The sequence below is a fragment of the Pseudorasbora parva genome, chromosome 10, assembly GCF_024679245.1.
Source record: "Pseudorasbora parva isolate DD20220531a chromosome 10, ASM2467924v1, whole genome shotgun sequence".
NCBI lineage: Eukaryota > Metazoa > Chordata > Actinopteri > Cypriniformes > Gobionidae > Pseudorasbora > Pseudorasbora parva.
In genome coordinates, this window is record NC_090181.1 from 39,037,252 (window position 1) to 39,050,376 (window position 13,125).

The 13,125-nt window shown below is 38.4% G+C and overlaps 1 protein-coding gene across 4 annotated transcripts in view; it reads right to left on the reverse strand.

The window, feature by feature from the left end:
* The window catches only part of ptk2ba (protein tyrosine kinase 2 beta, a), a 65,996-nt gene that overhangs the window by 13,994 nt on the left and 38,877 nt on the right, over positions 1-13,125 (reverse strand). For all 4 annotated transcript variants that reach the window (XM_067456072.1, XM_067456073.1, XM_067456071.1 and 1 more), the window contains 3 exons: positions 7,540-7,636; positions 7,381-7,437; positions 1,594-1,740 (listed from right to left, as the gene is read on the reverse strand). In XM_067456072.1, coding sequence (XP_067312173.1) covers positions 1,594-1,740; positions 7,381-7,437; positions 7,540-7,636 — 301 coding nt within the window. The remainder of the gene's footprint in view (positions 1-1,593; positions 1,741-7,380; positions 7,438-7,539; positions 7,637-13,125) is intronic.

The following is a 13,125-nucleotide window of genomic DNA, read 5'->3' on the forward strand; positions in this document are numbered from 1 at the left end:
GGTTCACAGATGGACCTTACAGAGGGGTTTGGGATGGGCCCAGCCTTATCTCAGCCCTCACCTGTACCACTGTTACTCGTCTCGGGGTTTGAAAGCCCGCCCTGCGGTTTCTTCCTCCCCGGGCGGGGCGCCGGTGCTCCAACTATCCAGCTCTGAGGAGGTGGACGTTGAGAGCATCGCGACTAAAGATTCGCCACTTCAGTCACCTGTTAGTGAGGAGCTCATTGAGGTGCTCACGAGAGCTGTGGCCAGGTTAAATATCGACTGGCCGGCAGAAAGATCTGAATCCCTTCGAAAACAGAGTAAATTAGACGAGCTCTTCCTGCCCTCTCGTGCAGCAGAGCCTCAACGTCGGGGCCTGCCGTTCTAAGAAACCGGCTTTGTTGGTGGGTAAAGCGTACTCGGCGGCAGGTCAGGCCGTGGCGTGCCTGCATAGGATGGCAATTATGCAGGCATACCAGGCCGACCTGCTTAGGGACTTGGACGGTAGAGATGAGGTGGGGGGAGATGTCATTAATGAATTAAGGCAATCTGCAGATCTTGCTCTCCAGGCCACCAAGGAGACGGCCAGATGTGTGGGCCGTTCTATGGCAGCCCTGGTGGCCACGGAGGTTGAACCCCACCGAAATTTAGGAGAGGGAGAAGAGCTTTCTGCTCGATGCGCCGCTGTCCCCTGCGGGCCTCTTCGGTGATGCAGCACAATCTGTCACCGAGAGGTTCCAGGAGTCGAAAAAGCAGGCAGCGGCGCTGAAACAATTCCTCCCTCTCCGGGTCCAAGTCCCAGGGGCTGCTGCAGCTCAGCAGCCCAAAGAAAGACCGAGTACGAGCTCCTTACATAGGGCGCAGCAAAAGCAGAGCGTCGCCACCCGCACTCCTCCACAGAGAGAATGGGAGGCGGGGCGGTGCTCTCAGACGAGGCCTTCGAGGGGTAGGGCTGATCTGAGGACAGTCCTTATCGCCAAGAAGGCCTCCTCAAAGCGATCCTGACGGCAGAAGGGTCAGGCCGCTGAGGGTGATGCCCTCTAGGGGCCGCGCTGCCAACCCCGCCGCAATGCCGGGGTGTAGACGGTCCCCGCGGGCCACCCAAGTGCATATATATGCACACATAATTATTAAGCATGTTTCTTTGATTCACATCATGCATTGATATTGTCCTGACATTTTCTTTTAGTGGCCTTCTCAAACTTTTGCTGCAGCAGCAGTGTTTATTCCTGCCTTATATATTTTTTCATAATAATCTACTAATCTTCAGAAGAGAAGTGAATTGTGCCGTCTCGCTTGCGAGATCAAACCGATTCTCTCCATGTTCCGTGATGGACTATTTGCTGCACGTCACACTTTCAGGTGCACTCACTGGATCAATTCTGGATAAAACCGGAGTTGATAGAGAATGTTTATACTGAGCTTTGTGAGACCACTAAACCTGGTTGGAGTAAACCTCTAAACCTACTCTGAAGGAGTTTATTAAGCTAGCTTCATGCAACAGGCCTCAGAAGGCCTTTAAGAGAACCTTGCCAGAACATAAGCCAAAGTCCTGCGAACGTTTGCCGTTAGCTGGGATGGCTCTGACAAGAGACATTACTGATGACTCACCAGAAGCTTCTCTTCTTTCTCCAGCCACTTATTGTCCTCCAGCATTTCCTGTTTCTGCCTCCGTAAAGTTTCCTGCACACGCTGTTTGTCCAGTTCCCACAGCCGCTGGGCGTCTTCCTTACTGCTGGGCTCCATAAATCCACGATCCTTCACAAACACACAGAAACATTAACTCAGTGAGCTGCGGAAAAGTCCATCAATATGCCTACTCCAAATGATGCAGTCTTTAAAAAGTGGCCCAAAAATGTCTTCTTACACCATTGTTTTTAATTAAAATACTAAAAATATTATTACACATTTTTTTAAATTATCATTATTTTTTTTTTAAATAACTAATTAAAATAAAGCTGAAATAATGTAAATAAAAAATAAAAAAAAACTTTCAATAGAAATTATGCCTTGGCAACTAACTGAAATAAGAACTAAAATGGTTAAAACTGAAATAAATATAAATTAAACCAAAAAATTAAAAATATCAAAAGCACATAACATTTATAAAACTTACAATGAAAACTAAAAGATCACTATAATAGTATATAAACAATTATAAAACAGCACACTCTTGGACTATACCAATTTTTGTCAATAAGCATTCCTGTAGCTCAAACAGTTCATGCAACGCCAAAGTCATGGAATGCGAAAACTGATAGAAATGTATTTACATTGAATGCAATGTTAATGTGCCAAATGCATAAATATAAATGCATTGAATAAGAATGTCCCTCCCTCAAGAGTTATAAATACCATCTTGTTATAAATACCATATAGAGACCTGCTTTTGACTAACATTAGCTTGTAGCAAATCATAGTTTATCTGTGTCTTCTGTTGTGGTAACATTCATACTTTATTTCCTGTCTCAACTATGAAAAGGTCGCAAAGGAAGTGGCTAAAATTGATTGATTGCGAGAGTTTCTTTTTTTAGTCTATGGCACAAGCTGTCAAGGGTGTTTTTGCCAGGCTGTGAAAAACTAAAGGCTGCTTTTTATATTTAAAAACTGGATGATTTCTACCCACCTGAATTTTCTGTTTTAATAAGAAATATATCAACACGGGAAAGACAACTGTCTCTATTAAGCAGTCTCACTGGGTCGTTCAAGGTTATTTCAGTGTCCGGTGGTCTGTGTGTACAATTGGCCGTTTTAAAGTCTTATAGCTACACTGCAAAATATGAATTACTTACTTAGTTTCTTGTCTTGTTTTCCAGTATAAATATCTAAACTTTCTTAAATCACGTTATTTCAGCAGTTTGATTCATTAAGCTCCGAGGCCTCAGGAAGCTGTGTTTGAAATCGCCTATCACTATATAAGTCCTTTTTTGTCCCGCACAAAAACTATTCTGGTCGCTTCATAAAATGATTGTAGAGCCACTGTAGTGAGATGGACTTTGTAACGACGTCTTTAGTGCCTTTTATGGGTCTTGAGAGAGGAAATGACATTGGTGTCAATGAAGGCCTTTCTGAGCCATCAGATTTCAACAAAAATATCTTCATTTTATCTTAATACTTCTTGACCTCTCTGCTGCCTTTGATACGGTTTCACACGTCATTCTTCTCAATCGCCTCTCAAATCTCATTGGCCTCACTGGCACTGTGTACTCCTTGTTTAAATCCTATTTTACCAACAGGTAACAATACATCACCCTTAAGGATATTTGCTCTGGATTGGCGCCGGTCTTACATGGTGTGCCTTGTAAGAGGATCGGTAAGAGTAAGAGGACCTTGTAAGAGGATAGGATACAAGGATCGGTACTTGGCCCTCTACTGTTTAATATCTATTTGTTGCCTCTTGGGATGATAATCCGTAAACATGGTTTACATTTCCATTGCTATGCTGATGATACCCAGCTCTACATCAGTACTAAGCCTTCCACTCCTCTTCCACCAATGCCACTCATCAACTGCCTGAGGGACATAAAACTCTGGCTGGACAGTAACCTTCTTAAACTCAATAAAGACAAAACAGAAGACTTCAGTGTTTCAGTGTTTCAAAATCAGTGTTTGCTCCACAGTCACTTCTTAAGAAAGTTGATGACTTCAGACTTGATGTGGGTGGCTGTTCAATATCAGCATCTCCTCAAGTACGCAACCTAGGCGTCATCATGGATTCCACTCTGTCTTTCCAGCAACACATTAAGCACACTACTAAAACAGCATTTTACCATCTCAAGAACATCTCTAGACTCCGGCACTGCCTCTCTGACTCTGTATCCGAGACCCTAATCCACTCCTTCATCACGTCCCGACTTGATTACTGTAATGGTGTCCTGTTTGGTCTGCCTAGCAAAGCTACTGACAGACTCCAGTATGTACAGAACTCTGCGGCTAGGATGCTTACTCACACAAAACTTGGATCTCATATTACTCCATTCCTCAAAAAACTTCATTGGCTGCCAGTTAAATCAAGGATCAAATATAAATTTCTCCTCCTGACGTACAAATCTCTAAATGGACTTGCACCACAGTATCTGACTGATCTACTCCATCCTTACAACCAAGCCCGGTCCCTGCGGTCCTCAGACAAGGACCTGCTTGCTGTCCCAAAGTCCAGGCTACGGACGTTTGGTGACAGAGCCAGCTGTGTTGGTGCTCCTTCACTCTGGAACAAGCTTCCTCATTCCATCCGCTCTGCATCATCTCTAGCAACCTTTAAAAAACAACTTAAAACACATCTCTTCACTGAGGCCTATGGTCCATAACTGCTCGGTTTGCTCCCCCCCCCCCCCCTTCCCTTGCTGTTTGTTAAGCGTCCTTGGGTTTTGTGAAAGGCGCTATATAAATTACAGTTATTATTATTATTATTATTATTATTATTATTCATTTGTGTTCCGAAGATAAACGGAGGACTTACGGGTGTCGGACGACATTAGTAATTAATGACAGAATTTTTATTTTTGGGTAAACTAACCCTTTAAGAGAGTTTAAGTTTAAAAAAGAATAAATATCTGCCAGTGGGGTCAGAAATTTTTTTAATTAATTCAAAGGGAAAACAAGTTTATTTTTCTGACCCATTTGTCATAAATGTTTCTTCTTTTAGGGTGCGTTCACACTTGTAGTTCGGATAGTTTGGTTCGTTTGGTCCAGACCAAAAAACAAAAACAAAACATAATAGTCCTGGTCCGCTTAGCGTTCACACTGGCATTTTTAACAGCGAACCTAAAGTTACCGAAGCAAAGGCATAGGGAGACGGTCACAACCTGATTGGTCGGCTTATATGACGTAGGAGCTCGCTTACCGAACATTCAAAACAATGCTGTGTGCAGATTACACGCGCGGGCATTTTATGCCTGTACATATGGCATTATGTTTTACCAGAGAACTCTTGAAGAGCTCATGAAATGTTCACAACATTCAAAACAACACTGTGTGCTGGATTAAACGCGATCATTTTATGCGTGTACATATGGCATTATTTTTTACCAGAGAACTCATGAAATGCTCAAAACATTCAAAACAATGCTGTGTGCTGGATTAAACGCGATCATTTTATGCGTGTACATGTGGCATTATTTTTACCCGCTGAGAACTCATGAAGAGCTCATAAAATGTTCAAAACATTCAAAACAGCAGCAGGATTTCCTCCGTTGTGCAGAACAGAGAGGGCCGCTGTCGTCTGCACCTGCTAATAATGGGCAACACAGGAACTTTGATGAGAAGAGCCAGGTATGCTTTTTGTGTGTTTTTTCTAGCATTTTCGAAACGTGCTCGTCTGACCAAATATTGATTAGGCACTTCCTCGTTGCTCCACGTTTGCCCTGAATGCCCTCTAACGTTAAAGTAACTCATTTTGGATACACCGATCTTTCCTCGTCGTCAAATCAGCTGCATTATGCGTCGCATCTTGTGACATTATACGTCCGGTTTTTGGTCCGTTTACATGTCTTTGGTCCGTGTTGCGTTCATATATCAATCGAACCGCACCAGAGTTCGTTTGGAAGCGGACCGAGACCCATCTTTTTAGCGGTCTCGGTCCGCTTGTTTGGTGCGCACCAGGGTTCGGATGGCAGCGTTCACATATGTTCAAATGAACCGCACTAACCGAGCAATCGCACCGGGGTTCGTTTTAATCGAACCAAACATGACAAGTGTGAACGCACCCTTAGTGTCACTGTCTCTTGATGATGGATGTGGTCAAGAAGCTGTCAGTGATCAAAATATTGATTTTGAAGACGTCGAAAAAGAGTTTGGAGAATATGCTCGAGATCGCGAATATGAGCAGATGCTGAATATACTGGTAAACAAACTCTGACGAGGACAGATGATGATGGTATTAACATCTGCTCAAACTGAATCCTTCCAAGCTCCAAAAGGTAACGAAATAGGTTTTATTTTATTCTTCTGTAAGAGTAATTAACATCAGGAGTTTTATATTATCATGACAGGTAGAAATCTATCCATGTAAAATATAGATCCGGGTCGCTAACTATCATGGTCTATGTAGTTAACAATGATTTGTTCTGCGGGACTGTGTTTATTCCTCTTGCTTTTTGACGGACACCTGTGCTTTTAATATTGTAACCCAACCACGACTATATCGAGACACGTTTACCACCGCGATAGCGCGAATATCTTCAATATCGTTACATCCCTAGTCATGAGTATGAGGTAACGCAGCTCTGTTTATCATATCAGATAAATTTAATTGTGTTTAAAATTATATTATGAAATATAATTCATAATATAAATAAATAAAACCAGAAACCGAGGGTAACGCAGATATGATGCAATTGACAGGCTCAGACGTCCCGGTTCCTTGGTAAAAAAAAAAAAAAAAAAGAACAAATTTCTCACAATTTAAAAATAGTTAGACACGTTTGGGATATTGTAAGAAACTCAACTGAACAAAATATATAACACTGGCCTAGTGGTTTTTGGATTTTTTACTGCAAAAATTCTACATAGTGCACCTTTAAGAAATGTTGTATTTGTACTAGAAAGCAAGACAAAAATACTGAGCAACAATATATATTTTTTTGGACACACAGGAGCAGTATGTTTGAACTACTGAAGGCAGGTGGCGCTCTTACCCCCATACTGCCACGGTGAGGGGGGGACAGCGGCAGGGTTAGTCTGCAGCCAGATATGAGCGCAGACAGGCGTACTAATGCGCAGAGACTCAGGCAGCTGAAAAGTTGGCCACGTGAGTAAAAACACACAGAGAAGCAAAACTAAACCACACGCTAAAACATTTTTCACACAATGGCATGCATAACATGGCGGTTTTTAGCACAAATGCAGAAAAGCAGGCCAAAGCCACGCATACTGGAAATGGTGCGATTGACCTAGATAGATGTGACCAACATGAAGCTGTTTATAGGTACAAACAAAGGCGAGTACAGTTTATTTTAAATGCATCATCCACAGAATAAAATACAGGTATATTGCTCAGGAAATGTGATGGAAGTTAAGTTTCAATTCAGTATCAAACTTGTCTTAGATATTTGTCTTAAAATTTCTTTGAAATAGATACAAATTAAGCTATAAAAGGAATGTGGATAGCAGCTAAGACTATTTAACTGTGGGAGATTTTGTTGAGATAAGTTTGAGTTCATATTGAGATCTCAGAATATGAAACTTTGAGGAGATCTCTTCTGAAACTAGAGGAGTCTTTTCTCAGCAAAAGTCTCTCCTTTTAATTTAATGACGTCTATGAGAAAGAAATGAAATACTAAAGAGATGTTTCCTCTGGACCTGCATTTCAAACATTACAATGGAAATCTACTTATAACTACAAAGGGGCTGCAGTTTGTGCAGTTTAAGCAACTACGACAATAAAGGAGGAAAACTCACCTGCCAATGTAGATGTGGATTGAGAGTGTTGAAACCTGATGATTTCATTCTTGATGGCTTTTCATTCAAAAAATAATAGAGATTAAAAGTAAAAGAGTAAGTATGATAATAGTACAAGACAAACAGTATGAGAGAAATAGAGTTTGAAAAGACAGACACCTTCGGTGGAGCGTCAGCAAACGGATTTATGTTTATGGAGCGGGTTCTGCCTCTCATCTCTTCCACCTCCATCTCCTTCTCCATTTTATGAACATCACTGTGGAAAGCAAACAGACGGTTGATGTTATAGTTTGTATCATTTTTACACGTATTATTTATTATTATTATTTACATTTTATTTTATAATTTTTACATATACATGCATGCATACATATAGGGATGTCAAGGTACCAAAATTCCAGTAGTCTATACCATTTTCAAAAATATTATTAAATTCAAGAATAGTTGAGTTCATTATTTATGATAATACTCATTATAAGTAAATAATACATAAACACTTTAAGGCTGTATGCTGTTTAAACATTGTTTATAGATCATGTGAAAAATAAGCAACCATCTAGGCATAATTATTTTTATTAGTAGAGGTGTATTATTATTACATAGAGACGTAGCTAAATGGACTGTAGAACAGTAGCATAATAAATTATGTTAATTTCTTCACATTACACCTAACTTTTATTTTGATGGGTTGCCGTGAAGACCTTTGAATGTCTGTGTTCATGATATGACCGTTTCCTCAAATGAAACGGTAAATTCTAATGAAGTGATGGTTCATGCGTTCATGTCTTCATATAGTGACATGACAGCGAACGAGTGTCACGCGCTTGTGTATTTTGCAGTTTAATATTTTGAAGTTCAAATATACTCGGGAGTCCGTACTACAGAAATGCTGGGATCGTCACATTTTTAACATTTCAGTACCAACTTGGTACCGAAGTACCGGTACTTATGACATCCCTACATACATGCATACATATTTATTATATACTTTTTTATATTTATATTATTATTTACATTTTAGTTTAATTCGTTTTTTATTTTTAATCCTGACCACTTATAATGTTAGTCAGTGTGATTTACATGTTTATTTTGAATATATTTTTAACATTTTAACTTTATAATTAATCTAATATTTTGATATAATTTTGTATTTTATTTATTTATTTATGCAATATATATGTATATGTATTAGGCTGTCAATCGATATTTTTTTTTTCAGGTTTAATTGCACTCTTGTTGTGTGATTAAATGCAATTAATCGCACACTTATTGATTGTAAAATGTAAAAAAAAACTTAACAGAAGTCACAGTGTATAGTGTGTGTACAGAGCAACAACAACAAACAATATTGTTTTTATTTTAGATGTCAAACTGCCATACCCAACAGGACCACATGGAGACGCCAGAAATACTCCTAAATCAACTTGCTTCACTGCAAAAATCCTACGATTACTATTCACAACAACGTACACGTGACAAATTAAAGGGTTAGTTCACCCAAAAATGAAATTTCTTTCATTAATGACTCACCCTAATGTCGTTCCACACCCGTAAGACCTCTGTTCATCCTCCAAACACAGTTTAAGATATTTTAGATTTAGTCCGAGGCCTTTCTGTCCTTTGAATGTAAGTTTATGCCCACTTGCTGTCCACGTCCAGAGGGTAATGAAAACATTATCAAAGTAGTCCATATGAGACATCAGTTGCTTAGTTAGACTCTTTTGAAGTGTCGACAATACATTTTGGTCCAAAAATAACAAAAAATATGACTTAATTCAGCAGTCTTCTCTTCCGTGTTCCTCAAATAAAGAAACGGTTATAAATCATGATTCGGATCATGTGTCAAACTGGCAAACTGCTGAAATCACGTGACATTGGCGATATGAATCACGAATCAATCTGCTGATTCACGACCATTTGAATCTTTATTTGAGGTTTGAAAACAAACACTGAATAGAAGACAATGCCTATAAATGCCAAATAAAGTCGTATTTTTTGTTATTTTTGAACCAAAATGTATGGTCATCGCTTCAAAAGAGTCTAACTAACCAACTGATGTCACACATGGACTACTTTGATGATGTTTTCATTACCTTCTGGACGTGGACAGCAAGTGGGCATAAACTTACATTCAAAGGACAGAAAGCCCTCAGACTAAATCTAAAATATCTTAAACTGTGAACTGAGGTCTTACGGGTGTGGAACGACATTGGGGTGAGTCATTAATGAAAGAAATTTCATTTTTGGGTGAACTAACCCTTTAAACATTATCCTTCCTGTGTGTGTCTGAATATGAATGCAAAGTGTGATCAGTGATCGAGAACACACACATGGTTTGTTCTTTGCGCATCAATATAACAGTCTCTCACTTGCTTATTGTTTGACAGCAAAAAAGCGCTCTTCAGAAACAAATCGGAGAATACGACAGAGCTCATGCTTTAAAGCAAAGCACACACTGTAACAAACAATTCAGTAAAAACACGATGTGAGCTTCTATTCTCAATGATATGTTTGATGTAATCAGCCTACGGCTGGGCGATATGGCTTTAAAAAAAATCCCAGATTTATGATTGAAATAGTTTTCCCCCCTCCTACTTAAAATCAATCTGCAAACGACAAAGAAATTGTTCAAAACAAGTTCTAACTTTATTTTGTTTATGTAAAATATTTCCAGCTTGGTAGCGTACCCGAGGTTCAAAACTTTCAGTGAATAAACCCCCACTGGGTTTCACAGTATGAATACGGCACCATCTCTTTGGCCATATACAGTATACATATCAAAGGTTTATGAATTGATATGCAGATAAAATTAACTTTTATTAACAACAGTAATGCACAAAAAAGTATAGGGAAAATTTAAATATTATGCTCTTATTAAATATAGGTTACCATTGTTCTTTAATGTAGTCTCACACTGAACTGACCTAGAGCTTTAGTTTGATTATTAAAGGAACTCTTTACTTGTTGTCTGTGTAATTGAGTCAAAATTTGAAGTTTCTCATGAGACTTTGTGACTTCCTACTTTTCTCCATATATTATCTACTGGTTATAGTGGGCATTTCATATCTTTTTAAAATAAAAGTGCTTGTTTGCCACAAAATGGTCTACACGCATAAAAAAAAACAAAAAACAATTGAAGATTTCTTCCACAATACCCCTTTAAACTTTTAGTTTTACAAATCATCACATTAAAAATAACATTAAAATGGGATATTTTGAGCTTTGGAGTGCTGGAAATAAGTGTGAAGCTCTTAAAAACCTTGGAAAGTGCTTGAATTTCAATCTCAAAAAGTTGTACGAACCATGAGATAAATAATGACAATAACATTAAATCCACGTGGTGTTACTACAGTAAATCATGGTGAATGTTGATTTGGTCTCCTCCACATCAGCTCTGTTAGATCTGATATCTGAGGTTTATAACAGAGAATTCTGCGGCGAACGCTTCCACTAGATCTCGCAGTAGCGATGTTATTTAATTCTGTGGCGAATTTTAAACACTTTCTCACAGGATCTCCAGCGCTGTGTATCGGTGTCCTTCACAAGATCGGCCCGTGTATGAGCTCGCACTGCATTCGTTGTCCGCGCAGCTCAAATGAGTGCTCGGGGTAGTGCGGTTCGACTTCAAACACACTTTGCAGCGGGGTATTGTTAATTATTCTGTGAAAAACCGAACCAATTATGAATGACACTGTATGTTGTAAGACACTGTCCTTGTTGTTTGTGTACCCTATATCTATGGCAAACGTGCGGGTGAGTTGGATTACTGGATCACTGAAAACTTTCCCAGAGTTTAAAATGGCCTGATCACAAACAGAGAAGCAGAACCAGAAGAGTTAAGCCCTATTTACATGGGATTAGTATTATCTGGGGACCTCTGGTGATTTGTAATAATTGTAGAGAATGCCGGTGATCTTAATCCTGTGCGAATCGGCCATGTCTGTATTGTAAAGTAAAAATTCCATCACAAATTACCTACCATATTTTGCCGAACACAGAGGTCCTGTGAAAGTAGTCCCATGCGGATCAAAATCTCTGTGATTTGGCCAGGATTAGGCGGATCGTGTATAATTTTTGCAAGGTTTTTGTTTCCTGTGCGCATTTCTATCTTTATCTTTCACGAAGAATGGAGGCTGCATTCATAATGCGCACTGTAAGGAATTCCCGTGCAGCCGCACGGATTTCTTTCACTTTATAATGAGTATCAATTTGGGAGCTAATTGCTTAAATGGTGTGTTGAATATTATTATCAATACTATTCTTAATGAAAAACACAACAGAACAGTACAATGACAAGCTCGCTTAAATGGGCGCTTTTACATTTAGCTTTGAAACAGAATCTTCCGCCGTATATTGTCAGCTTCTCACTCGTGATAAATGAAATCTGACTCCTGCCGCTGGTCTGTGCTCAGTTCCGTTTTTAATTGTAGTGTCTGTTCTCTAACTGAACAAAATTATTTGTATTACTATAAAACTATCAAAATGATATTGATACACATGACTGTTTATGATTTCATACAGCTATATCTATAACGAAAAAACATTTACAAGTCTTGATATCATATCCGGGAAATAAGTCAGTAAATTTGAGTAAAATTACATTAGTTAATTATAAAAATTACAAATAATACTATATATATATATATATATATGTAACGAGTGAATGTTGTTATACTAGATTATTGAAATAAGAAGTACTTCACTATTAATTTTGGATTAACTTTTATTTTGAAATTCGTTTTGGAAGAAAAGTCTGACCTATAGTCATGTGATCATAAGCATAATATGCTTGTAATTTACAAAGTATTTTCATTTCTTTATATTTGTATATCTGTATTTTGGGTTTTTGTCTTACTGATTTATTTGTGCAATTGTAAAAAGTTAAAAACGTACTATGCGTAAGTGACGTCATGACGCAAGTGACGCAAGTGTGAGGTGAAAGCTGATGTAGTTTCCGTGCGCTGGATGTCATAGAGAGAGGTACGTTTTTACTAGCTCCTCGCAAATTTGCTTCAATTGTGTTAAGTAGTTGTTGTTTAGCGATTATCTGTGGAAAATGAATCAGAGGTTGTTAATTTGAAGTGAGAACATTAAGAGTACATTTAATCGATTTATGAAGTTTAGTAATGGCCGCTGTTGCACGTGCGATATGCTGATCGCGGTTTGTTATAGAACTATGCATTTTATGAAGTTAAATTTCCATTCATGTTACTTGAGTACTTGAGTTGAGTACATTTGTGAATGTGTTGTATTTGTTTATCTCTAATGATCCATAGGATAGTTAAATGCATTTTCTTGCATATGTATTTACATTGAGACATTATGTGATGATTGACAGACACAGCTAGACCAGAGATGTTGATGGATTGTGTCTGATGGTGTCTGTTTTGTTTTGACACAGAGAGAAACCTCAAATCGGACAAATAAGAGTAAACCATTTCAACTGCATCATCGTGTGGGCTCTTATTATTATTCGTTTAGAAATAATAAAAAAAACAGTTAAACACAACGCAGAAGAAAACCCATTATATATATATATATATGCTGTTTGAGCTCTGAAATGTGTACAAATGACTCCTTTAAAGGTTAAAACTGACAACCCTACAGGTCTTTGATGGCTACGGCAGACCCACCAGCAATGAAGCTGGTTTATAATTTTCAGAATTTTAATTTTAATTATTTTATTTTTTATATAATTGTTTTGAATTTGTATTATTATTTACATGTACAATATCTATTTATAAT